A 27949-nucleotide genomic window follows, 5' to 3' on the forward strand; every position below is an offset into this window, starting at 1 on the left:
ATTCATAACATCCATGAATTTGATTGGCTGTTTTTGATCTCTTTAATTAAATACGTCTGACACTTTTGTCAGTAAGGGACGGGGAGGGGGGAATAGGGGGAAAAGGAGACCTAACATCAATTCTTTAATTGCAAAATGCCCATGGATGTCTAGCTAGCATTATGCAAAATAAGACAGTGAGCACAGTTTCTACATCAGCAAGCTCAGTGATTTATTCGATGCTTCTCTTGTCCATTTGTGTGGTCATTGTTGGCCTTTTCGAGACCACAGTTGCGTTTCAAGCTCATGCCACGGCACAGACGTGGATACCAAGCGACCGTGCAGTTTTAAATCCAGTCACGTTCTCTCCGCTTTTCCGACAATGGGAAAAGAATCGATGTAGTGTTGTACCAATTTTTAACGTAAGCAGCCCCAGTCGTGAGAAAAGCGTCGATGTTCCCTTGGAGCACAGCAAAGGCTTTTGTCTTGGCTCTTTTCAAACTGCGATAGGAGAAGACGGTAAGCCTCGAGAAACATCCATTTTATAGCTTTTTGTTTGTTTGTTTGTTTTAGAGAATAAAGTAGTTTTTAGACTCAGCGTTTAGTTTTATAACAAATGCGAAAACCTACTATTATTACAAAAAGAAATAAGTAACCCGAAAAATATTCGAACTGTGATTTGCTTATGCTATGCGCGGCCGAAACTTTGTACATCATTTCTGTTTGGCGGTAGACATATAAATTCCTTGTTCTGTATCGCAAACAAGATTCGAAGGCTTTGTAATGATACGCTTAACACCCCCTCCCCCCCCGGCCAATTTCTCTCCCAGTCGTTTTAAGGATTAGAGCTAGGAATAGTGTATTGACCTAAAGCTTCTTATAACATACGAAGAAATGTTGCTACTGTGTTTTGCATAACTGTTCACAGTCCTTGAAGCTCAACGATTTTTTTAAATTCTGGTCTAAGTACTACACATGGATTTCGAAATCTTCTTTGGTAAAAATCATTTTGATAAGCTTTTAATTACCTCCGGTTGTTTGATATTCAACGCTGAAACGAGGTCACGCCAAAAGGTTAAACAACTTCCTCGACCGATTCCGAGAAATTCGTCAAGAGACAACGACCAACAAATATGTCAAACAATTCCTATACAAATAAGGAAGCTAAAAGACGAGCTTTGAAATCTGCGCTTCATAGTGTTTGAAAAAAAGGTGCAAAATAAGCGCATGACAAAATTCTGTTAAATTTTATAAAGCACTTACTATCGTTTGCTGGTGTAGATTATTCTAGGTTAGCCAATAGCAGTTTGCCCCATTCTTTTACTTGTCTGACCTTGGCTATCTTTCCATTGAAATAGATATTTCTAACTAAGCAATTGAGCATCGAGCAAGGGCTAAGAAAAGAGAAAAATGTAAATGGATTATCATTTTGTCTTGTATAAAATTTAATAGCCGCCTACGTTGTAATATCATTCAGACACTGCATTCAGTTATATTACCAGAAGCCAGAAGCCGCTTTCACCCACGCGCTAAAAAATTCGGCACCGCGCGGCAAATGTTTGGCCTCTCGACCAAACCATTTCGTCACGGTACTTCCCATTTACAAGAAGGTTTCCTCCTTCTAGGAAAAGTTCCAATTTATATCTCGGCACCCGTACTTCCAATTAGTTTTCTTCCCGAGAAATGGAAGTACAATGTTTTCCTATGATTGTTCATCGTGCTTTCAATACAATAATCAAATTTTATCGGCAAAGAACGAGTTGATTAAAGCCGTATCATTTATTTCGCGGTCTCACCGCTCATTTTTGCCACTGTTTTAATATAATTATATGCTATTATGAAATTACAGTCTTTTATTTTATTATTATTTTTTGCAGTATTGTGATATGTATCGAATTGTTAAGGGGAGAATATGGTGTTCAACAAGTCCCAAGGTCGCCCCTCGGGCTGGTCCGCAAACTAAAAGTATATTTTATGAAGCGTCCATCGATCTTCTTTCATGAGTTAAATGGTTTAAATGGTCAGAGCTTCTAGATTTTAAAGGTCCTGCTAGTGGCCAGGAGCCCATGGACTCCTGTATAGTGACTCATGTCTTTGACGCTTACAAATTTGCCTCGTCTTTGTCAAAAGTCTGGTCCCTGTTCCTTGACTGCAATTCGCATTCGTTTTCTTCTTAATGACTGAACCGCCATAATTTCTTGACCGGAAACCGTGCCAGGTTATTACGAATATATAATGTCGGGTACAAACCAAACCGACACTCAAAATCGTCTTTGAACCCTTTCATTTGTTGCTGCTGTCCACAGATTATTGGAGTTATGAAGAAGAATAACGGCTGGTTATGACAAATTCAGGCGGAGCTATTATCGGGGGATCGTGCGGAGGAGTGGTTTTGTGTTGTGCTGTTGTGATCTACATCCTCTACAAACTGTTCACAAAGTCCGATTCCAATGTTATTCATGTTCAGCCGGAAGGCGCTACAAATCAAAATGGAACTGTCTGCCAACGCTGTGGTAATGCGCCAAGTAGTCCTCCTCCTTCATATCAGGATTCTGTTTCTCACGGTCCGCCTGTTGCGTGGGAAGATTGTATTTGCATGTCAAAAGCATCATAAGAAAAAACTTACTGAATGACTGAAGAGTGACGGCCGACCAACAGAAGAGTGACTCACGGACTAAATGAAAAAAAAAAGTTTGCGAAAAATAGACAGACAGAAACAGATAGAAGGACTGACTGACTGCCTGCCTGCCTGCCTGCCTGCCTGCCTGCCTGCCTGCCTGCCTGCCTGCCTACCTGCCTGCCTGCCTGCCTGCCTGCCTGCCTGCCTGCCTGACTGACTGACTGACTGACTGACTGACTGACTGACTGACTGACTGACCGACTGGCCGACCGACCGACCGACTGGTTGACCGACCGACTAGGCTAAGTGACTTACTGTCAGACCTTCTGACGCACTGAGCGACCAACTGATCGAATTAACTCACTTAAAAGCTTAAGACATCACTGTATATAGCAATGGAATGCATGCTGGAATAACCCTCGGACGTAAAAAAGGGGGTAGTGCAACCCCCTAGATTTTTTTTCGTAAGTTAAGAAAGGAGATTAACTCTAAGATGCTGAACTTCCAGTAGGTTATTCGAAGATTAAGTGGATTTCATTTCTAATTCTTTGCTGTATCGTTTTTGTAAAGATTGCTTGTTAAAGATATGCCGCAGACAAAATTTTCTAGTTATAGATCGTAGCAAAAGCCACAACTGCCTCTCGTTTTAATAATAGTAATAATAATAATAAAAAGTATTTCTATTACTAACCAATAGCGCTTTACAAGTTATTTACACTTAAAAATTACATATCTACATTAAAAAAGTTACAATTTGTATGTAATAAAAAATAGAAGACCAATAAAAAAAATTAAAAGAATGAAAAGACCAGCTAATTCGTTTTACCTGATTTGTTATACCGAGGTATTTTATTTACCAATCTCAAGGGGCTTTAATCCTTTTTAAGAGTGAGTGCCTATCATTTTAAAACTCTTAACATTTATTTGTAACGTTTCTAAATAAACAAGTTGTATAAGAGCTAATTGTCCTCTTTCATAATGGTTTTATTTGTACACAAAGATTTTAGACGTACTTGACGAGTTGCAAAGGTACTAGGCTTTTAAAAACTGTAAATTTCACAAACTGCATTTCGAACTTTTTCTAGGTTTTCCTTGTAGTTTAAAACCCCGGAACAAACGAGGATGAGAATTGCTGAGAGTTCAAACTCTGGCTCTCGTTTGGCACGCAACTCTCATGCGCTCTCATCAACTTTGAACGTGCTCAAATATTTCATGAGAGTCGATGAGAGTTTGACGAACTCTCGATCTCGTTTTGCCCGAGTTGATGACAGTCCATGAGAGTTGACGAAAACTTTAAGAGAGTCAACTCTCATCAACTCTCATCCTCGTTTTGCCCGGGCTTAAGATCATTCCATAGCATCCAGGGACGATTTAGTGATTTAGTCTGTTTTCAGATTTATAATTACTGACCAATTTTTACGTTAAACATATTATACGGCTAACGGTTTAAATTTTCCAACTTTTACGCCTAACAGCTAAATGTTTGGCCGTTTTACAGCTAACGGTTAACCCTCAATATGCTGAAATTATTCCATAAAATCCCGTTTTTCACAGTTAAATTGATGTTTTTGGTTACAGTTCTAAATTTCTTTAAACGTTGCAAGAAATGCACTTACTGACACTGCAGTAACTTTTTGATGAAATTTCTATGTTCAAATGAACAATATTTTACTTTGTCGAATTCGCATAAGCTAAAATTTGGACTTTTTGCTGAACCATTCCGAATTTTATTCCTTTCTCCTTTCTTTCTGGTTTTTCTCTGCTTTCTTATTCTTTCTACCTTCTACTCCGTGCATCCCTTCTACTTGCCTGAAAAGTTTTGATTTCCATCAATGGAAAAGCCTGGAAAGGAGACCATGATCAAGTACCGGTCTGTTTTAGCACCAATTTTACACCAAATACTGATCACGTTTTTTTTTTCGATTAGCTCTGTCGGAATGCAGTCAATATTCAAGATGGACAGTTCTGTGGAAAGATCTATTCAACCTCTATAGTTGCACATCACAACAATCTGCTGACGTGTAAATTGGTGACGTCACAATTGGTTGAATTGCTATTCCTCCAAATCCTGGAAAAACCTGGGCTTAGCGTTATAAGGGTTAACCCATTGAGACCCTCTCAGTAGCCTCCTACTCAGACATTTTGGTTAGACACCCAATCTTTCCTCAGCGCGTGACGAACCAAAAGACAGACAGACATACAGACAATTTTATCGAATTTTATTTCAACGCGGAATCTCTTCAGTTACCAAGAATTGTTTTCCAAGAAAGCCATGCAAATAAATTACAAAGGAACTATACAATCACAAAATTTAACCACTACATAATTGAAAAATGTTACGGTTGAATGATTTTCTGGAGACTGAGGCCCGGTTCAGACGCCGTACTTTTCCGTGAGCCGAACCCAATTCGAATTTGGACCGACCCAAATTGACAAAAGTACGCCTCTTGATTCAGACACCGTACTTTAGGCCGTTCTGAGGCCGTTCCTAATACAGTTCCAATAATTGAGGTAAAATGCTGGAAAAATACATTATAATAATTTATGAATTAGGATCGGCACATGAAAAGTACGGCGTCTGAATCAAAGCAGTTCTAAAGGCGAAATTCTCGGCCAAGCCAGGCGGTAAGAACGAGTGAGCCGTTCCAAATTGAAATAGCCGTTCTTATTTGATTCAGACGCCGATCTTTTCATCAGTACTTAATTCAAGGAATTAGGTTCGGCTCATGAAAAGATCGGCGTCTGAACCGGGCCTCTCAAGAGACTGTTTTGATTTGATGGAATTCGGAAGAGAATTCCATAGTTTAGCACCACGATATAAAAAACTCTTCATTAATTAAGCTTTCAGTTTTTGGTTTCTGAAGCGCTAAATCGTAGTTCGAGTCTCTGAGATTGTTAACAGTATTGTCACAAATCGGGTAGAATACCTGAGTTAGGTGCTCTGGGGACTTGCTATGCATAATGTTATGCATTACGATCGAAGAACGTCTACGTAGGAGGATCTAGAAAGCTTCGGGCTCGGGTTTTCTCATAAAATCATTCAAGTCTCCGTCTCGGATTTTCAACAAAGAGCTTCCTCGACTAGTCTTAGAATTCACCATTCCAGGAAAAAAACAATAACAGACTTCGACCGACGAATAAGACATATAACTCCTTTATAAATTACGAAAGTGAAAGTTTCTCAGATATAAGTGACATCAAAATTTATATTCGCTTTTTAAGGCATTTTGCAACCGAAATATAACCATGATACTACAATACAAAACACTCAGTTTTATTTCTATGTAACTAAAATTTGCAAAAGTTTATAAATGAGTTACAGTGATGTTTTTAAGCCGCAATGGAGTTTCAGTTTTGCGTCCACTTAATCTTGTTGATCGAGCTAAATGAGTAATATATTGATTTATTAGTCTATATTGAACCCTAAGGTACGGTATGAACAATATTTTTACAAAGATAACTAACTGAAAGCGGAAAGCTAAGTTTTTTAAAAAAAAAAAAAAACAACAACAAATAACTTTCTTTCATTGAATCATTTCTACAGTGAGTCACTTTAATATAAAGTTCAACAAGCCACTAACTAGTAACATTTCTACTTTTATTAAAAACAATAATATGGCTAGTTTGAAATTGAAATATATGCAATCCACACGTGTTCAGATTTTGTTATCACGCGAGAATGATAAAATGAGTCATTGTGAAAACTGTTATTTCCTTTTTTAAGATTATCCACTTATCCACACTATTATCATGCATTTAGGTTATCATGTTTTTTTTACGAAACATTCCATACACTACTTACAAAAAACTACATACAGTACATTATACCTCGTTACAATAAATGATCCTCGTATAGTGTAATGTAGTATAGTATAGTATAGTATAGCATAGCATAGCATAGCATAGCATAGCATAGCATAGCATAGCATAGCATAGCATAGCATAGCATAGCATAGCATAGCAAAGCATAGCATAGCATAGCATAGCATAGCATAGCATAGAAAAAGCTGTGGAAAAAAAAAAAAGCTGTGGAAACACTCGTCTATCGACTCGTGTTCCCACAGCATTTCTCGTTCTCCCAAACTTCCACACGTGTTTCTATAACTCGATAGAAACACGGAACATGTTTTCTATTTCTTAAGTATAGTTAAGCAATAGACCGCGCTTTCTAGGGCTTTTCTGGCGCAATAAAACCACGCGGAAAACATTGAATGTATGTATTTACACACTATTTTTGATGTATGTTTATGCCAGTGAGTCAGTGAGTCAGTGAGTCAGCAAGTCAGCGAGTCAGTCAGTCAGTCAGAGGGTCAAAGTGTTTCTTTCTCTGCTTGAATAATAGTAGCTTTTGCACGAAATCACAAAATTATTTGAGAAAAAGAACAGGCAACGTCAGCTTATGTAAACTCTTATACGAGACAATGCAATCAAGTAACTTACGTTTATTCACCTATTTCAGTTTTACCTCTCTGACAGCAAACTCCTGAATATCTTTCTTTGCAGAAAAATGTGCCCCCCCCCCCCCCCCCTTGAGCTTCCTCCGTTTAAACAACTGAGGTCTGGGCACGCTCGTGTTTTACGGAACGTAGAAGTCCATGTCAGTTCCGCCATACTGCTCCAGAGCTATCCTGTGTCGAGAGCTGCTCTGTGTTCTTGAGACGCCACGTGGAGTGGTGCAAGCGCTCCACTCCGACCAGGAACTCAATTGGCAGTTAGTTTTATCTGGTGTAGAAAAAAAAGACAATATACCAGTGAAAAATCATTCATTTCTTTTTGGCATTTGGAATATTCTGTTTATCACGCCCGAGTTCTTTGCTGTTTAAATAAACACTTCCGGTGCACATGAGACAATACACGGATCCAGAGTTTCAGACTTCCGGTCCAAATTTAAAGGAAAAGTGAGCACTCATTCAGTCAGACCATTGCTAAACATCGCAAAACACAATAGCCTGACTTAATGAGTGCTCACTTTTCTTTTGAATTTGGACCGGAAGTCTGAAACTCTGGATCCGTGTATAAGGGTAAAATATTCCTTTATCCTTACTTCAAAGGTATTATCTTTTTCGCCTTGAGTTTTAATAGCCCTAATTAAAAGCTTGTTTTTCGCTCTAGTGGGCTGGCACTTAGTCACTAAATTTAGATTTTGTTGACTGGGAACTGATGGTAAGGCAATCTTGCAGTTCATCTCCGCTTTCTAATTAAATTAAAGAGTTAGCAAATAACAGTGAGTGTTTATATGTACTGGTTACTTTACTATTAAAATATTTACCTTTTCCACCCCCTGCAGCTTTCTCACAGCATTTCCCTGAATAGCCTTCCTTGCAGAAAAAGATGCTTCCTTTAAAACTTCCTCCGTTCAAACAACTGCGGTCTGGGCACGCTCGTGTTTTACGGAACGTAGAAGTGCATGTTCCACCATATTGCTCCGCTGTTATCCTGTGACGAGAGCTACTCTGTGTTCCTGAGACGCCACGTGGAGTGGTGCAAGCGCTCCACTCCGAGCAGGAACTCAATTGGCAGTTAACCGGTGTAGTTCCATAACACTGTCGTGTTCCTTTCAAGTTAGGGCATGGAGCTCCTCCACAAGACGCAGATGATACTTCTGTTCTTGATCTGCTTTGTGATCCGTGTTGTTTGCAATCAGATGCGCTGCACGAACTCTAGTAAGACCAAGAACTGACTTGACAATCTCGCAGCGGACATCTGTGACGGCGACCTCTTCGCCAAGTATCGCTGCGATGAACAAAGATGAGCAAAGCTACTAACACGAGAATTGTTATTTTAGCCGAACGCATTTTTATGACTGAGTCGAAATTAAATTAGCCCACAACATAAAAATTCAACGCGGCTTACCCGGAAGTAAGTTGAGAAAAACTTACTTTCACAACCCGTTTGTAATTCACATATTGAGAAATAAAATTAGTATTAGCGGTAATGCAATAGTGACATTCCTACCTTCCATGAATTTGATTGGTTGTTTTTTAACTCTTCAATTAGAAGAAGACAAATGAATCCATTTAGTGCAGTGAAAATGAGGTAATTAACTAAATATAAAGCATCAGTCACGCAAAGCACACAGATATCCGACTAGTCTATGCAACACTGACATGATGAAAGCAAGCACAGTTTGTAAATCGGTGAGCTTAATGTTTTATTCGACGCATCTCTTTTCCATGTATGTGGTTATTGTTGGCTTTTTCGAGGCTCCAGGTGCACTCCAAGCACATTATACCACGCCACAGATGTGGACTCCAAGTGACCGTTCGATTATAAATCGAACGGCGGGCAGCGTGGATGTTTCCTTGGAACACAGCAAATGCTATTGTCTTAATTCTTTTCAAACTGCGACGAGAGAAGGTAAGCCAAATAACACATTCATTCTTGATTTTTTTGTATGTCTTAGAGAACACTTTTTAGACTTTTGTGAGGCGTCTGGTGTTATTTTCAAACGCCGAAACCTTCTAAATATTACGAACGATAAAAGGAAAGGTGAAAATATACGCTCTGAGTGTTATGCAGCTGAAACTTTGTATATCATTTCTGTTTCACAGTAGACGGAACATTTATAAATATAAAATTTTTTTTGTTTATATCGCGACTTGACTTAAAAGCGCTTTTACAAATTGCGTAAAGCCATAATTTAACCCCCTGGCATATTTTCCTTTGATTTTTTTTCTAAGTTTTAGAGCTCGGAAAAGTGTATTAATTTGTATGTTTTCGGAACATGCATATGCTGATATTAATGAACATAGGCACGACAAACAGTAACTGTTTGGAAGTGTTTGACTTGAAATCGAACATTTTTTTCCTAAAGAGGTCTTAAAGTTATTTAAAACATTATAAAATTAAAGGTTTGAAAGTTTCGTGCTAATTAAGTAAAAGCTTAATTTAAACCACCACCTCCACACTGGCCTATTTCTCTACGTGTCCTTTTAAGGATCTGAATTAGAATGGTACGCAAATAACAGTCTGAAGTGTTTGTATTGCAAACAAGCTCCGTTTATTCCCTAAAATGGTCTTAAACACGGGGCGATCTTTTATAAGAAGGCTGAACTGTTCAGCCTGCCAAACACAAATCCCAATGAGACGATTTCATTGCATGGTTGAGAACTCAAATCAAATTGTGATCCAAACTTGTCTCGTTCTTGAAACTTAAAAGAGAAGTACTTTGTCTAGTAGGTTCTCTTGTTAAAATTCGCCGTTTTGTTGTGAGGGCTCAAACAATCGAAAACAAGCTTAGAAATAGTAAGAGATACACAAAAACAGAGAATTTCTTACTCGCAAGTGCCCGAGTTTAGCGCCGGTAACCGGAGTATTGGATGAATGCTTTGCAAGTAAACAAATTATATAATAAAATGTTGAAGGCTTTCTCAGGAAAAAAAATCGTTTTCTAGAGTCAGCCACTCACATCAGTATTGCTGAAGAAAATCGTTTAAGTCAACCATATACCAAAGTTAAGAAGCGAACACAACTTTTAGTTTTGAAGACTTTTGCAGTTTTTGCTCCAAGTTTCAATTGCGGATTTTAGAGAGGTTAATCATGACGTTTATTTTTCCCGCAAACGGGAAAAATTCAACTTCTGCCGTCTGCCGTTTGGCTTTCGTACGCGGAAATGAGTAGTTTTGTAAATGAGTGGTTTTGTGTTTGTCGTGAATGTGGGATTTTCCCGGCTATTTTTATGAAGGGTTAATTTTAGAATTCCATAAAAAGGTAACAAAATGAAAGGCAAGCTCACGTTTGCCGTATATCGTCATGCTTATTAATCTGTCTGTTGATGCTACGTTTGAAAAGAGCGCAGCGTACTCTCCTGGTTCGCCTTAAATTTGCCAGATGAAGATCGCTTGTCAAACGTCGTTATTTGTAGTCTTGTTTACATTTTTGGCCCGCGAAAAATACTAAAACGGTTGATGTGCCCAGCGTTATTTGTTCAAACATTCATTTCGTAACAGTGTTTGTGTGTGTTGCACACGAATTTTGAATTTTAGGAATTTATATACAAGTTTTTTTTAACCTTGTATGGAAAGCATTATTGATAGCATATAATGTATTTGAGGCTGTTATTTCGACATACGTGAGCGTGGTTCGCATCTAAAAAGCACAATTTGCGGAGCGTTTCTGTTCACGACCGTAACTCGGACACGACTTTTTAAATAGAAGCCAACAATGTTCTAGTATAGACAAGGCCTATTTATATGCTCGCTCCGTGTTTAAGAGTTTTTAATAAATCAAAATAACTGGTACTTTTATGTGTTAAGCAACTGTTAGCTACTGTTTACAGTCTTTAAAGCTTAACTGCGAATCTATTTTTCCAGTTCAGGTCTAATTCCTACACATCTTTAACAGATTTCTTGTGAAAATCATTTTGACAAGATAAACTTCTAATTATAGCTTAGGTTGTTTGATATAATTATTCAACGCTGAAATGAGGTTACTCCAAAAGGTTCAACAACTTCCTTGACCGATTTGATAAAACTCATCAACAGACCATGACCAATAAAAACGTCATATAATTACTTTAAGGAAGTGAACATTTCTCAGCAATGAGTGACTTTATAAAGATACCGGTATGTGTAGTTTCAGTTAAAGTGTATCTGACTTGCCTACCCACTATAATTTTACTCAAATTAAAGACGAGCTTTAGCATCTTTTGGACCTAGTTGTGTTTGAAAAGAAGTGCAAAATAAACACATGACACAGTTATGCAAAAATTAACGCGTTTACTATCGTTTATTAGTCTCACTTTTACACTTTACACAATGTTGTTCTTCAGGGCCAAATGATTAACTTTTTGTCACTGATTGTGTTTCACATGTCTGGCCTTGGCTATCTCTAGGCTATTTTGAAATAGATATTTCTGAAAGCAAGGGCCTGGGAGAAGGACGAAGGCAAATGAATTATTATTTTGTCTTGTATAATATATAATAAAGGTAAAGGTAGTGTCAAATAATAATAATAATCTTTTATTAGGAAGCCTTCATTCACTATACAGTGGTTTTAAAAAAGGCCAAAAATACACAGACAATGGTCTCCCAATCTCCCGAGCGAGAGGCTCGTGATAAAAGTGTATGACAATTAAAAAACTATGAATAAATAAAATACATATTAAAAAGATTTAAAAACTACATATTAAAAATACAATGTTAAAAAGATCTAAAAGCTTAAAAATGTCTGTATGATTGTCAAGTACTGCATTGGCAGCCTCTAAAATCCCCTGGCACTCGGTATTTCTGGTAACATCCAGCCATTGGAAATTGTCATGTTGAGATATCGCCGACATAAACGCATGTGGGACTAACAGACTGAAGCGAAGAAAAAACAAAGCAAAAACAGTTTTTTCTTCAAAAACGTGGTTGTTAATCGAAGCAAGTCCTAACGCATTGTGTTGATCTACATCAAAAACTGAAAAAGCTCCAATCTTGTGTGCTTTACTGAGTTCGTCACTTTCTTTACTAAAAATCGTTCTGATCCATTATAGACGTTAAACTTACTCCCGGTAGTTTTCTATTTAAGCTGAAATGCGGTCACTGCAAAAGGTTAACCGACTTCTTTGTTCACCGCTTACAAGAAAAACCACGAACAGACCACGACAAATTAAGGATCTTGTTTAACCTGAATGAACAGAGAGCGCGCGCTAGAGACCCGCCAGACGAACAAGAACCAGCGAAATCTCGAGGTTTTATAACATTCGTTGGCTTTAAAGGCCTTAAACTGCAAAAAGAATACAGTGAAGTTGAACAATAAACCCCGTTTTCGATGTTTTTAAGGATAATAAGATACCATCGAATTAGGTGAACGGAAAGCGGTGCAGAGGGTCCCTCTCGATGAACTGTCCTTATAGAGGAAATAAAAGATGACATTTCCTTTGCAGGAATAGTTTTTAATGCGATTTTCTCTTCCTCTTCGCACCTAAAACATAAAAACGCACTTCAATGAATTATCTTCTGTTGGAGATAATACGCGCGTTCTCGAAAATTTGAATTCTTAAATTGTTGTTAATACTTGCAACTCTTTTTGCCAAACTAAGTACAAAACGAAATTCAACAAAACGTACTTTTAAAAATGACCTCACAAACAAGTGACTCTGTATTATTATCGCCTAAATTTTTTGTGTGTAAAATATCTGAAATAACAAGGGCGAATCTAGAAAACTCGAAAACAGGGCCGTTTCCCTTATGATACGAGTGCAAACTCTCTATAGGCGCGACAACCTAAAAAATCTAAAAAGTCTTATTAATCTGAATCCACTAAATTGCAGGGTTTTTTTGTGGGAAATGCACTACTAACTATGCAACCTATGTAAACGCGTTCTGGTCGAACTGGCTTGAAAATACTGAAATTTCTCTTATTTCTTGTGTCTTGCAAGACTTTCATGTACTTATGCTTAAACCACAATCAGCTTGGTCAGATCTTTAAATATTTCGTGTTTTCAATGGTTTTTGGTTCACCTGAGCGAACGGTCGAAATGACTAATCAAGGCTTTATTTAAACACATTTAAAAAAAAAAATAATTCTTTTTTATACCCCATTTTTATTTGAATTTACAAAACGAATTTTATGAACATTTAGTTAGAATCAAGCCAGCAGCAAGTGACTTAAAACGCTTCATTTTAAAACTGCTTCACAATCATTGTAAAACATTGTGTATCGGGGCGTTTAGGCGGACAAATAGAACCAGACTTAGGTTGCCTTTTTAGTGTCTCTTCTAGTTTAAGGTGCAGGGTAACATAGATCAAGTGTTTACTTTTAACACTGTGGTCTAACCGAAATTCTACTCAACTGGGTCAGTAGTCCGAGAAAGCAGAAACTCATTAAAGAAGATTCTCAATCTGGTGGGGTATGCTTTTCAAGTTAAATGGTCCAGCGAATTGACATCTGTCATTTCTGCAATTTTGTCCACAGATTGGAGTTATGAAGATGAACAGCCAGATGAATTCCCAAATGTTCTGACAAATTCAAGCGGAGCTCTTATCGGGGGATCGTGCGGAGGATCAGTTTTTGTGTGTGTGGTGATCTACATCCTCTACAAACTGCTGAAGCCCGAACGAACGGTCGTGCCCGCTGATACAAAAAGCGAGCCCATTGTCATTCATGTTCGTCCGGCGGAAGGCGCTACAAATCAAAATGAAACTGATTGCCCAAGTTGTCGTGACACGCCAAGTAGTCCTCCTCCATATAATGAAGGTTGTTTTTATCCTCCGTCGACAGCGTCATCTACTCCTTGCTCATGTCAACAATTAGATTAAGATAATTTGATTATTAGCTCGAAATTTTATGAGGTGATATATAGTTGATGAGGCCGCATAGACTGAATTCTTACTAAAGTACGTTATATAAAAAGATGGTTTAAATATCTTTCCATTAATTCCGAGTTCGCGCGAATAATGAGCTAGTCGCATTTGCATTAGTAAAAAGTAGAATCTTACCAAGTATTATAATTTTAGTAACACTCAGTAAAGGGGATAAGATAGCAGAAATTACAATAACTTGCAATCTACCTATCACCTAAAAAATGAATAATGGGGACAGAGGGGGGGGGGGGAGCAACTTCTTGTTAGCCTTCCAGGATTCCGTTTGTAGACTACGTGCGTGTGTCCGTTGTTGTTGTTTTGCAGACGATGGCTAATAAATTATAAATTTACATTATGCCCGACGCACGGGCAAGGTATTGTTCTAGTACTGCTGTTGAAAAAAAAAAAAAAATTGTTTGGCGACTTTCGTATATTTCAGAGGCTTCTCGCTGACAGCGCATCTTTTCAGGAAATATTGCATGTTTTCGAGCAAATATTGTTTTCCTCGTCGAATGGCGGTAATATTAATAAAAAAATTGAAGGCCACGCCGGTCAACGCTATTCAAAAGGTGTAATTAGCATTTCGGCGACTCAGCACGTGCACACAATTCACACAATTCACGTGCTCACAATTGTACAACTCTTTTTCTTCAGCAAAACATTAGTCTGCGTCATTAGTTATTATTTTACTCAAGCACTGTCTGCGATATTAATTTTTTTAACCGAAACGGAGATTTGAATGAAAACAGTAGTTCTAGCAAGATTTGTAAGTCAACTATAAATTGAGTTTTCAGTCGACCTTGTGCTTGGTGACGCCGTCGTTGTTTTAAAACCCCGCTCAGAATCGACGTTTAAAGGAAGTCTTTTTTATTCATATGGGAGGCGCGGTGGCCTAATGGTTAGAGCGCTGGATTCCGGATCGAGCGGTCCGAGTTCGAGCCCCGGCCGGGGTCACTTGTGTTGTGTTCTTGAGCAAGACACTTTACTCTCATAGTGCCTCTCTCCACCCAGGTGTATAAATGGGTACCGGCGACATAATGCTGGGGGGGGGGGAACCCTGCAATGGACTAGCATCCCATTCAGGGGGGAGTAGAAATATTCCTAGCCGCTTAATGCTACGGAAACCGGGATAAGCTCCGGCAGTGTGGGCCGCTTGGCTCGTGGCTTCTCCTTTTTTTTTTTATTCATGGTATCTTTTGTTTTTAATGAGAAGGGTACAATTAGAAAATACTTCAATGTAGCGCCATATCACAAGTTAGATGTTTTACAAAACTAAGGTGATACTTCTGAACATTTGACAATGGGAAACAAACAATATTTTCCTGGGTTTCCGGTTGGTTTACTTCCGGGGGAAGATTTTCAGACTTCCGTGTTGATTTCTATTGTTCTGTGAGGACCAATAGAAAAAATAAATTAATTCAGTTTCCCAGAGTGAGTCCCGGCGACCCTACCGCTGACCAACCGCGGATGGACCGAGGAGCCGGGGGTCACTCTGGGTTCGACTGATTGCTGACGATATCGTAAGTTGTTCTTGTCCAGTCTCTGAACTCTCTCTTCCACGCGCCTTTTATAGGGGCTGAACCAAGGCGCGCGAAGAGAGAGTCCAGGATAACTTTCATGCGCATGTGCCAGTTTTTCCACCAAAATTGGGGGGAAAACCATATTTGGCAGCCCTTTTAAAAGCGCGCGCACAGATGAAGAGTTCAACTACGCGACCGTGTACTAAAGCTGGATCACCGGAATAACTTTAAAAAGCCTAGCTTTGCAGTCAGTGTCTGCTCAAAGCTAACGGCCAAAACAAATTTTAACCTAGCGCGTGCGTCCCAAGCAAGTGACGTCACACACCCCTCGCTTCTGATTGGTTCGTTCTGAGTCTGCGCATGCAAGTTATCCTGGACTCTCTCTTCGCGCGCCAAGGTTTAATCCCTATAAAGGGTGCGTGGAAGAGAGAGTTCAGGGACTGGACTAGAGTTGTTCGCGATGTAAGTTGTGAGAAAATCGCTACTCGGTCCCAAGACCTCGTTTACCTCAGAAGAACCGCAGGAACTTGTAATTTCGTCCAGAGCTAACTACATTATTCAGCTTTTTGTTGTAAAGCTATCGACCGGTCGATAATTAATTTGCCCGAGCAATAATAAAAATAAAACCTCCGTTTGTGGGCCCAGTTCTCGGCCACCCGGACCCAGTTTTCGGCCACCAAAAAGCTTGTGCGTAATTTTCTGTATAAAAAGGCTCAATTAATTTCCACAGTCATAAAATCACTCTGTAAACTTTTTTATGTTATGTCGATCCCAAATTATTTTATGAGACTCTGTTTTACTTTGGAAAAGAAGGTTTTAACGCGTCTAGTTGCTTGCCTATGTGCAAGGTCTGGCAAACCCGCAGAACTACATTGCGTGACCAATGCATTTAGATGGTTTATTTTGAAAGACTAGAGTTAGGTGTTGTAGAAATAATAGAAAAGACAAAAGTCAGCTCAAAACTTAGATATTTAATTGAACTTTATTTTTAAAACATTTCTTTTTTTCATTATTGCTGCAGCAGATGAAATTATATTTAAAACAAAAGCACTAAACTGTGATAGCGAGCAGGGTGGCCGAGAACTGGCAAATACGCAAAAGTCGCACGAAAAAATTTCGAATTAAATTTAGACCAAAATATACAACGGTTCAACAAAAAGTTAACTTCAGCAGAAAACTGAATTTTTCTAAGTTTTACATGCCAAAAATTAGCTCGTTTGGTAGGGGCTCACGGACAAAATACGAATTTAACTACATCCATGAATTTTACGGAGCCGTAAACAAACAAGTTTTCGAAAAAACAAATTCACCTACCTTCGCATAAACTCAACGTGTGAGCTTTCTATAGCCAGTTGAAAGATCAAACTCAAGGTACAAAAAGCGCAAGAATCAGTCTATCGTTTGAAGGAAATTAATTTTTCTTTTAATTCAACCAGGGGCGTAGCCAGCTTTTTAAGAGTTGTAGGCCTGGTCGATCGCTAGGTTTTTTTTTTTTTTTTTTTTTTTGGGGGGGGGGGGGGGGTCCACTGGGGAGGTTTTTGAGACAAAGACCATGTACTTTCTCCTTCCGACTTTTTGGTGATTCTGCGTGTATTTCGACAGCTTATAGTTCTAACATGACATGACAAGGAATATTAATTGCACCTATTTTCGCTCGTTCGTAAATAAACGCTCTTTTCTTCAACAGCACATGGAGTTTGCCTGCCACCTGGCTAACCCAGAAGGTTTCACACTTTGCACTTTCTAGATGAGCCTTGATCTCATCAGGAAAGGGGAGTTGCGAGACATATCATGCCAGGATATGTTAAAAATTGCTCTCTATTTCATTTTAAAAGTGCATCACCTTGAATTTTTTCTACTGTACATTTAAAAAATACGAGTAAGTTGAAAAATTTGTAGGCCCGGGCCTACGGGCCTATAGGCTAGCTACGCCCCTGTCAACTGTGGCGTGAAAAACTCGTTGAACACAAAGTGGCCGAGAACTTGACCCGGCCGAGAACTGGGCCCCATACTGTACTGGCTAAGTTCACATTTCCGTTTATTAATTTTTTTTACAATGAAAATTTTTTTCATATTCATTTTATAGAAAGAGGGTGCTTATTTGACTCAAAATATAATAATAATAAAAAAAATGTTAGGTCCCGGTACTCGTTTACGAAAAACGACGATTTATCTGTCTTGCGAGCCAAGCCGTAAAGAAAAAGCCGCCATTTTCTTTACGTGCGCGCACGTCGTTTCTACGCCCTAAAGTGTCCCTGTGCCATAGTACTTTGGGAACTTTGCCTTCGAACAATAAGGCAACAGACGAGAATGAAAACATGGCGTCCTTGAAGTGAAGCGTGCGGTTTTAGAGTGAAAAGATTGATTTTTGGAGCAATTCATCGCACAAAACTGCCTGACCAAGCGCCAAATATCTTAAGAAATATAGAGCGTAGTCTTAATTTTTTTTTTGCATCTTTGAAGAAACAATTTTTTAAAAACATCCGCGCTCTAAGCAATGTTTTTGTCAGCCTCTCAGCTAATCAAATTACAGGAAGCTTTATATGCAGATCTGGCTATATATCCACCGGACTGAAGAATGCCGTACTTTTTGCTATTTTCCTCAATCCAGAATGCTTCTGCCTTCTTGTGAGTTTAAGTGGCTCAGATAAGGTCATAAAGGATTTCTTAGCAAACTCGTTTTCAGGGCTTTTCCCTTGGGATAAGCCGCCGACCGGTTAGCTCAGTGGTAGAGCGCCGGACTGCTGTGCGGGGGGTCTCGGGTTCGACTCCCAGACCGGACCAACACTCAGGGTCTTAAAATAGCTGAGGAGAATGTGCTGCCTTTGTAATTACATCTGCAAATGGTTAGACATTCTAGTCTTCTCGGATAAGGACGATAAACCGTAGGCCCCGTCTCCTGCATCTTCAGTGTTATAATTAGCAGGGGACGTTAAAGAACCCACACACTCATCGCAAACAGTAGCGCATGAAGTTCCCGGTGTTGTGGTCTGTTCTATTCCATGGGTTGGTGGTGGGGTGAGATAATACACATGGACGGATAGCGGCTGCCATAGGCGCCTTACATGCTGATGTCCGATCTCATCCCTTAATTCTGTAAATTGTAAAATAGTTACTGAAAAGTTCCAATTTTGTTTCCTTGCTCCTTTCCATTTCGTTTTTCTCTACTTTCTTATTCTCTCTATCTTTTACTCTGTGCACCCCTTGTACTGGCCTGAAAAGTTTCGATCTTAAGGACGTTCGCGCAAAAATTTTCTGCTCGATATATTTTTTTTTTATTTTTTTGCTGTGGTCAGATAATGAGTTACTTGTGTCAGAAATGCAAAAAAAAAGTTGGGGTCACCGACTTCGTTTCAGAGTAAAAGCGTCTGGAAAACTACCCTAATTTTGAAAAATTGGCGCACGGTAATTAAGCATGTTTTGCGGGGTTTATTGTTAAAAATATCGAAGATGAGTAAACAGAGGCCAACAATCTTTAGCTTAATCACATTTTGAAGAAGTACGTCTGTTGCGTAAATAGTTCTTAGTTTTGCCATCTTTTTTGTAAAATTTAACCCTGGAAAAACGCATTTGAAACTGTCGTAAGGCAGAAAGGAGAGCTTGAGAAGTGGAAGTCAAACCGTCAAAGGGACAAAAGAGTCGAACTTCCACTCGATAGATTTTTTTTAGTTTTTTACAAAACGTAGATATCAATAAACAAAAGAAGTCCATTAAGAAAAAAGTAGGGGTAACCGAACATTTAAGAGAGCAAATTGCAAGCGAAGCGAGCGGAACGGCAACTCACCCTATATGTTCTTAGAAATTTTACTCAGCGCGCGCGCTCAAAGTATGGCGTGGCATGGCGTTGCGACATGAATTACGTGCGCAGTAGGGATGCGCATAAACAATTAGCGCGAACGTCTTTAATCAATGGAAAACCCTGGAAAGGAGACCATGATCACGTACTGGAATATTGGCCTGTTTTAGCACCAATTTTAAACCACAAACTGATCATGTTTTTCCGATTAGCTCTGTCAGAATTCAGTCAACAGTCAAGATGGACACTCCTGTGGAAATATCTATCCAAACTCTATAAGTTGCACGTGTAAATTGGTGACGTCATAAGTGGTTGAATGGCCTTTCCTCCAAATCCCGGAATAATCCGGACTTAGCATATTAAGGGTTAAACTTGGGCTTCCGGATTGTGTTCGTTATAACAGGATTTCGTTATATCGAGGTTCGTTATATCGAGGTACTGTTAAATACATTTTACGGTAATATTAGCCAGGCAGAAGAATATCGTTCGTTATACCGAGGACTTCGTTAAATAGAGGTTCGTTAAATCGAGGTTCCACTGTACTTCGAACATTTTGCTAGTCCGGTGGATTTAAATTTCTTAATTGTCACTTTCGTAAATAGCAGGGGTGGGGGGGGGGAGGCTTATTGGATTAGGGGGTGCTAATTGAAAAAAACGACGCTCGGTGGCAGGAGGGGAAAGGCTAATTGAAAAGAGGACGTTAAATCACTACATACAACAAGTTTGAAAACCAATCTATGTCTATCCACACGTATTTACCAAGCGAGCATGATAAAGTGTGCAATTTATATAAAACAGCTGAACTGCCTCAGTACATGTTGTTTTTTATTCTCCATACATTTGGTTTTTGGAAGTACTGAGAAGTTGCTGACATATCAATACAATATATCTGGTCAGTCTTTAGCCTGTGTGCTTGAATGTAGAAGATGAATGTAACACTCGACTACCACATCCTTTTATTTACAGACGATATTGGTTGAAAGCGAAAGGCTTGTTTGTGGGGTCCTCTTCTAGACAAATTCAGATAGTTTAAGAGTACTTAAGCTTCTGGGCGTAAATAGAGTTGGGAACGTTACCTCGCTCTTACTTTGCATTTCTTTTTGCACTTCTTATACACTAAAATGACGATAACAATTGCAACAACTGCACCAAGGGCTATACAACAGTCTGTAACAATGCTCACAATTTTATGTTTTAGAGTGGCTGTGGAAGGAAAAATGTACTGTAAGCATTCAGCTAAATGAATATATAAATGCACTGATTACTGCTAACCCCCAAATCTATAATACAGAGCTAAATAATCTGCAAAATATGAAGCCCAAATTTGTATGTACAATGAGCAGTAGACAAATCATCCCGAAGCAAAATCCCTTTAGTGTGATATAAGCCTCATATAAGCCTCGGTTTAACATTTTTAGTTTTACCTTTTTGTTAGTATAATGGCCAATTTTACATAAGTTATTTCTTTCTTGTGAACGTCGAAATATTTTGTTTGTTATCCTGATGTCCACTTCTTTGACAACTCAGAAAATATAACAAAAAGTCTTTGTTGGTAAAATTGGGCAATACGGCCCAGTGTTGATTGTTAAACCATATTATCCGTCCTTTAGTATCTATCTTCAGCCAATAGTTTATCACACAACCATGGAACTGCTTAAAAAGCAGGTTTGGCACTAAAACAAAGAACTCGTTGAGCACAACTAAAAAGTTCATCTTATTTTCTAAATGTTCTCTAACAATTGTTTTAGTTTTTTGAACGTTGTTAAACAACGTTCAGCATTTCAGTCAGTGTCAGACCATTTTGAAACCTTTGTTATGCATATCCCTGACTGCAATTTCAGCATTTTTTGAATAATCTCTAGTTTGTTTACTATAAAACTCAATTTTTTACTTACCTTTCTCGCAACAATGTCCAGTATAATCTTTCGTACAGGAGCAAGTCCCATGTTGCAAAGTTCCTCCGTTCAAACATGAGCTGAGCTGTGGACACGCGCGTGTCTTTTGGAAAGTGTACGGGCATGTTCCGCCATACTGTTCCGAAATTATCCTGTGACGAGAGCTGCTCTGTGTTCCTAAGACGCCGCACGGAGTGCTGCAATGACCCCACTCCGACCAGGAACTCACTTGGCAGTTAATTTTATCTGGTGTAGAAAAAAATATAAATAAGCTCAAGTGACTCTTAATTTCTCTGTGAAATTCAGAATTTTCTTTTTTTTTTTCTTTTTTGTTTTGTATTTTTTACGCTAAGTGTCTTGGTTTTGAAAAAAACATTGTTCGTGTAAATGAAGCAATAGGATTCAAAGATTTCTTTAACCATATTACAGTGGTTTTCTTCTTCTTATTAGCCTAGTTCTTATTTTAAAGTTTGTTTTCAAGGTTGCTTTCTCTCTCTCTGTTTGAATATTGGGTTGGCAATGCGTCGCAGAGTATATTTAGAGCAGATCGAGCAGGCAAGGAGTGCGTATAAACTTCATCTTGAAATTGAGTTTAAAAGATTTCAACGAGAAATAGTAAGTGTTTGTTTATCACTTTGGTGTTTTTTACCTTTTTTATGCTCGCAGCAGTATCCAGAATATCCTTCCTTGCAGGAACATGTGCCATCTTTCAAACTTCCACCGTTCTGACAACTGGGCTGTTGACATGCTCTTGTCTTTCGAAAAGTGGACGTGCATGACCCGCCGCATTGCTCCGTTGTTATTCTGTGACGAGAGCTGCTCTGTGTTCCTGAGACGCCACACGGAGTGGTGCAAGCGTTCCACTCCGACCAGGAACTCAATTGGCAGTGAACCGGTGAAGTTCCATAACACTGTCGTGTTTCGTACAAGTCAGTGCATGGCGCTCCGCCACAAGACGCAGATGATTGTTCATATCTTGATCTGCTTTGTGAACCTTGTTGCCCGCACCGAGATGTACTGCACGAACTCCAGTTAGACCAAGAACTGGCTTGGCAGTCTCGCGGTGAACAACTGCGACGGCGACGTCTTCGCCTAGTCCAAGCATCACTGGGATGAACAAAGATGAGCAAAGCCGTTAACAAGAGAATTGTTGTTTTAGCCGAAAGCATTTTTTGCTACTGACTCGGAGTTTAATAAACCTGAACATAAAAATCCAACGCAGCTAACGCGGAAGTTAGTTGCTATGTACATATGTATTAATCGATACTAACGTTGAGTGAAACTTGCGCAACCCGTTTGTAATTGATGTAATAAGAAATTTAATAATTAGTGGCAGAAATGCCAATAGTTTTGAATGAAGATACTAGGTGACATTCCTAACATCCGTGAATTTGATTGGCTGTTTTGATTTCTTCAATTAAATAAGTATGACACTATTATCACAAGTAAGTGACGGAGGAGGGGGGGACGTAGGGAGGGGGGGGGGGGTAGCAAAGAATACAAATACATCAATCCATTGCTGTGAAAGATGAGGTAACTAGGGCATCAGTGACACAAAGTATACAGATACCTAACTAGCTGTATGCAAACACGACAATGAGCACAGTTCTTACATCTGTAAGCTCAATGATTTATTCAATGCTTCTCTTGTTCATTCATGTGGTAATTGCTGGGATTTTCGACACCCCGGGTGCGCTTCAAGCTCATGCCACGCCACAGATGTGTACCCCAAGCAACAGTACGGTTTTACAAAAATGGGAAAAGAATCGATGTAGTGTTGTTCTCAGTCTAGAGAGAAGCGTTGATGTTACCTTGAAACACAGCAAAGGCTTCTGTCTTGGTTCTTTTCAAACTGCGACAGTAGAAGGTAACTCTCGTGATACATTTATTCTTTAGCTTTTTTTGTTTTTTTGTCTTTTTGGTTGTTTTTAGACTTAGCGGCTGGTATTACTACAAACGCCAAAACCTACTAAACGTTACGGCGATTGAGTACACGCGAAAAATATTGTCTCTGTGATGATGTGTTTATGTTATGCATCCGCAACTTTGTGCATCATTTCTGTTTGACGATAGACGGACCATATATAATTATAAAGTCCTTGGTTCGTATCGCGACCAGACTTGAAGGCTTCGTCCAAATTGCGTAAAACCATAATTGAACTCCCCCCCCCCCCCCCTTGCTTATTTCTCTTCGAGACCTTTCAAAGGATCAGGGCTAGGAATGATGTATAATTATTACACACGTACGCATCTAACAGTCTGGTCCAAGTGTCTGGAAGCGTCTGCATTGCAATTGAGCTTACTCTCAGTTTCCTAAAATGTCCTTAAAAGTTTCCAAAACTAATTCTAATAGTTTTTAAAAACATAACTGTTCGTAGTCCCTGAAGCTAAACAATTTTTTTCACTTCTGGTTTAATTACTTCACCGATTTGTTTTCTAAATCTTCTTTGGTTAAAATCATTTTGACGACATAAGCTTCGAGATAAGTATGCAATTTTATTTGGTTCGCTTTGTGCCGTATTTACATTTTACTTCCTTTTATTTTTATTGTCAATTTTAAATGCGGTGTAACTTGTGAGTGACAAGTATGCAATTTAATTAAGTTTAAAATAAGGTGTTTAATTTTTTTGAATTTTTAGTGTGTTTTTAAAATTTTGGGGAATATTCTTTGTATAGGGATTTAGTTTTACCCAACTTTTCTCCAGTCATACACTTTTTGAATTTTGTTTTTCTGTAATTAATTCACCCAGTAAATTAGCATTACAAAGTATTATTTAACTTATATTTTAACTAATTACTTACGGTTGTTTGATTTTCAACGCTGGAACGAGGTCACGCCTAGAGGTCAAACAACTTCCTTGACGACCGACTCCGTGAAGTACATCAACAGACAACGACCAACATGTTAAATAACTCCTTTAGAAATAAGGAAGCTAAAAACGAGCTTTGAAATCTGCGCTTCGTTGAATGACATATGACAAAATTATGTAAATTGTTTAGCACTTACTATCGTTTACTGGTGTAGATTATTCTGGATTAGTCTATAACAGTTTGCCCAAGCTTTTTGATCGAGCCAAATAAGTAATAGCTTGTCACTGACTGTTTTTCACATGTCTGACCTTGGCTATTTCTCTAGTAAAAAAGATATTCCTAATTTAGCAAAAAAGCATTGAGCAAGGGCCTGGAAAAAGAGAAAGCATTCAGACACTTCATTCAGTTATATTACCAGGAGCCATAATTATACCTCCGATTGCACCTGAATGCCATTTTAATTTACCAAATCGACTTTGATGAACATTTAGTTCGAATCAAGCCAGCAGCAAGACTTAAACTACACCCCTTACGCATAGCCTAACACGAAAACGCTTCATGTTCAAACTGTTTCACAAAAATTGTAGAAGATTGTGTTACTGGGACATTCATGATCATCAAGATTCACAAGATAGTCGAGACAATTCTACAGAAACTGGTCTTAAGGGTTAACCTCTGTATGGTGTATGCAGGCTTACATATATGACATACTGGTATATCATGATCAGGTATATATTTACTTTTACAGAGTGGGTGAATCGAAATTCTACTCAACCGGGTTGGTCCGTAAAACGAAAAGTTTATTCAAGAAGCGTCCGTTTCGAGTCCGTTGATCTCCTTTCAAGTTGAATGGTCCAGCGAATTGAAGAGGGTGCATCCGCAAACCAACACTCGACATTTGCTTAAATCACCAAACCGCCAAAGTATAATAGACCCTCACTGAACACTTTCATTTTCTGCTGTTGTCCACAGGTTGGAGTCTTGAAGACGAACGGTTGGTTGAATTCTCAAGTGTTGTGACAAATTCAAGCGGAGCTCTCATCGGGGGATCGTGTACCGGAGGAGTGGCTTTGTTCTGTGTGGTGATCTACATCCTCTACAGACTGCTAAAACCTGAACCACCAAGGATCGTGCCTGATACAAGGTCCGAGCCCATTGTCATTCATGTTCAGCCGGCAAGCGCTACAAATCAAAATGGAACTGTCTGCCCACGTTGTCGTAACGCGCCTAGTAGTCCCCCTCCATCATATCACGCGATTCTTTTTCTTTCGGCCCGCTTGTTGCGTGCGAAGATTGTATTGCTTGCATGTCAACTGCAGATCATAAGAAATAACTTACTGAATGACTGAAGACTGACGGCTGACCGACTGACGAGTGCCTCGTGGACTAAAAGGAAAAAATCTTAACGAAAAATAGACAGACAGAAACAGATAGAATGACTGTCTGCCTGACTGACCGACCGACCGACCGATTGACTAACTGACTGACTGGCCGACTACCAGACCGACTGACTCATTGAGCGACCGACTGATTGAATTAACTGACTTAAAAGCTAAGGAAATCATTGTATATAGCAATAGAAAGCATGCTGGAATAACCTTCGCGCGTACCAAAAAAGGGGGAGGGGGAGGGGGAGGAGGGGGGAGGAGGTGTTACCCCTCGAGGAGATTAACTCTAAGATGCTGAAACGTCCAGTTAGCTGTTCATTCTTTCCTTGCAGAAATTTGAATAGTCAATGATGTGTCCATCATTTTTCGATAATTACAAGCCTGTTTGACCAAAAATCATCATTTTTATATATTTTATATATTTCCTCCGTTTTTTAAAAACAAATTGTACGATTTGTTTAATTTTACATTCCTTTAGCATTCTGGATCAAGATTGCTTGAATTTCCGGTATTTTCCAACTTTCTAAGAAATAGTGAATTAATGGCGGATCTAAGATGGTGGCTCTAATGACGTCATATGACCTCTGAGCCAAGAAATGTTATGTCATTTTGTAGGGTAAGCGAAGGGTTTTCTACTCAGTGTAGAACAATTTTGCTGCGCATAAATAGAACGAAAACCTTTGGTGGGGTTCCATCCCCGCTCCCCCTTCACCGTGTTTGGGGGTATGAATTTGCATTTTCGTCTAAGAGATAATAAACACCCCATGCTGCGCACTTTAAATATGAAAATATCTTTTGGCAGGAAATTCACAATCAGTTAGACGTTCTTAGCTCTTCGAAGTTGATTTCTGACCAGATTATTCGAAGATTAGGTGGATTTCATTTCTAATTCTTTGCTGTATCGTTTTTGTAAAGATTGCTTTGTAAGGGTACGCCACGGACAAAATTTTCTAGTTCTAGATCGAAGCAAAAGCCACAACTGCCTCTCGTTCAGTCCCTGATTGGTTATACCGAAGTATTTTATTTACCAATATCAAGTGGCTATAATCCTTTTTAAGAGTGAGTACCAATCATTTTAAAAAATCTTAGCATTAATTTGTAACCTTTTTTAAATAAACAAGTAGAATAAAAGCTAATTGTCCTCTTTGATAATGGTCTTATTTGTACACAAAGATTTCAAGACCTACTTGACGAGTTGGAAAGCTACTAGGTTTTTTAAAACTGTGAATTTCCCAAAATGCATTTCGAACGTTTGCTAGGTTTTAATTATATAATCACGAGTACTGGCCAAGTTCACATTTCCGTTTATTATTTGTTTTTCTACAATAAAAATAAAAAGGTGATTGCTTTACTCAAATGAAAAGAATGATAGGTCCCGGAACTTGTTTACGAGAAAACGACGATTTATCTTTCTTGTGAGCCAAGCCGTTAGGTTCTTTCTATACGTACTGTAGTGTCCCTGTCCCACATTACTTTGCGAACTTTTCCTTCGAACAACAAGGCAACAGACGAGAGTGAAAACATGGCGCCCTTAAAGTGAAGCGTCCGGTTTTAGAGTGAAAAATTGATTTTTGGAGTAATTCATCGCACAAAACTGCCTGACCAAGCGCCAAAAATCTTAAGAAATAATGTGCGTAGCCATTTTTCCCATCTTTGAAGAAAATGTTGTTGAAATCCGCGCTACAAGCAATGTTTTTGTTAGCCTCACAGCTAAAAAAATTACAGGAAGCTTTATATGCAGATCTGGCTATATATCCACCGAACTGAAGAATGCCGTACTTTTTTATATTTCCCTCAATCCAGAATGCTTCTGCCTTCTTGTGATTAGGCTGGCTCTTAATAGTTTAGTCAGAATTAAACATGCCCGTCTTTAGTATTCTAGCACAGCTAGCTATACCAATAACTTTAAGGAAAATCTTTTTGCACAAACGTAAACAAGATTTACCAATGATTAATTTGTGGTCATGGTGATGTCAAAATCTATTTCCATAGCAACGTCATATGAGGTTAAAGATATACTATTTTGGACCTTTCGAGGCTGATAACTCAAAAACTATTCGGTGGAATTTTTTTCGTTTTTACATATTTTTATCCAACTGAAATTTTTTTCTGTCAAAGGGATTCGGAGCTACGTTATTTTTGTATAAATTTAAGGTGCCTCTAAAAATGTCTGACAGAACTTTTTAAAAAGTTGTCAGATCGTTTCTTTTGTCCATTAGAAAAGTATTTAAAAAACAAAACTTTTACCGCCTAGTTTTATAGTAATTAGCATTACACGGTCAAAAATAAGGTATCTTTGACCATTTTTTGTAGTTGCCATGGGAACGAATTTTGACGTCACAGTGACTCCAATTTGTTTATTAGTAAAGCCTTACAAGGATGTTCTGAAAGTTGAACTTCAACATAACAGGTGTAGCATCAATTGACTGCCAAAGACAGGAATATCTAAACTATTACGAGCCACCTTTTTAGTGGCTCAGTCCGCTCAGATAAGGTCAAAAGGATTTCTTAGCAACCTTGTTTCCAGGGCTTTTCCCTTAGGACAAGCCCTGGGAACGAGGTTGATTATTTAACTATCCACATGTATTCACCAAGCAAAAATTTTAAAATAAAACAACTGAACCGCCTCAGTATATGTTGTTTTTTATTCTC

General features: G+C 38.7%; 3 protein-coding genes, 1 long non-coding RNA gene and 1 pseudogene across 5 annotated transcripts; 2 read left to right on the forward strand and 3 right to left on the reverse strand.

Moving 5' to 3' along the window:
- Window positions 1–106: 106 nt before the first annotated feature.
- LOC144660871 (uncharacterized) lies at window positions 107–13980 on the forward strand. Its single transcript, XM_078521599.1, has 4 exons — window positions 107–498; window positions 553–560; window positions 8656–8956; window positions 13499–13980. Exons 1-4 carry the CDS (start codon window positions 162–164, stop codon window positions 13840–13842), a joined length of 990 nt encoding a protein of 329 aa, XP_078377725.1. The 5' UTR covers window positions 107–161; the 3' UTR covers window positions 13843–13980.
- Window positions 5853–6594, reverse strand: LOC144659467 (uncharacterized). The gene is made up of 2 exons (XR_013571908.1): window positions 6105–6594; window positions 5853–6063 (listed from the first exon to the last, which is right to left on the reverse strand). It is a non-coding gene; the product is annotated as an uncharacterized LOC144659467 (long non-coding RNA).
- Window positions 6671–8545, reverse strand: LOC144659451 (spondin-1-like; annotated as a pseudogene). Its single transcript, XR_013571895.1, has 2 exons — window positions 7869–8545; window positions 6671–7321 (listed from the first exon to the last, which is right to left on the reverse strand). The product of XR_013571895.1 is annotated as a spondin-1-like (transcript).
- Window positions 13981–20029: 6049 nt separating the features above from the next.
- Window positions 20030–22386, reverse strand: LOC144660872 (spondin-1-like; the record flags this gene model as incomplete). The annotated part of the gene is made up of 4 exons (XM_078521600.1): window positions 20030–20406; window positions 21099–21344; window positions 21748–22205; window positions 22370–22386. Coding segments are annotated over 4 exons (852 nt in total), but the record flags the coding sequence as incomplete, so codon positions are not given.
- A 253-nt stretch (window positions 22387–22639) lies between these two features.
- Window positions 22640–27362, forward strand: LOC144660047 (uncharacterized). Its single transcript, XM_078520602.1, has 2 exons — window positions 22640–22965; window positions 24882–27362. The coding sequence occupies exons 1-2, from the start codon at window positions 22695–22697 to the stop codon at window positions 25256–25258; spliced, it is 648 nt and encodes a 215-aa protein (XP_078376728.1). The 5' UTR covers window positions 22640–22694; the 3' UTR covers window positions 25259–27362.
- Window positions 27363–27949: the final 587 nt, after the last annotated feature.

Source organism: Oculina patagonica, chromosome 7 (assembly GCF_052425735.1).
Source record: "Oculina patagonica isolate OP01 chromosome 7, crgOcupat, whole genome shotgun sequence".
Classification (NCBI taxonomy): Eukaryota; Metazoa; Cnidaria; class Anthozoa; order Scleractinia; family Oculinidae; genus Oculina; species Oculina patagonica.

What these genes read in the sequence shown, in the direction of transcription:
- LOC144660047 (XM_078520602.1), top strand. Translation starts at nt 22,695, where the DNA reads ATGAGCACAGTTCTTACATCTGTAAGCTCAATGATTTATTCAATGCTT. An exon ending in TCAAACTGCGACAGTAGAAG is followed by an intron (nt 22,966 to 24,881) that starts GTAACTCTCGTG and finishes TGTTGTCCACAG; the next exon opens with GTTGGAGTCTTGAAGACGAA.
- LOC144660871 (XM_078521599.1), top strand. Translation starts at nt 162, where the DNA reads ATGCAAAATAAGACAGTGAGCACAGTTTCTACATCAGCAAGCTCAGTG. An exon ending in TCAAACTGCGACGAGAGAAG is followed by an intron (nt 8,957 to 13,498) that starts GTAAGCCAAATA and finishes TTTTGTCCACAG; the next exon opens with ATTGGAGTTATGAAGATGAA.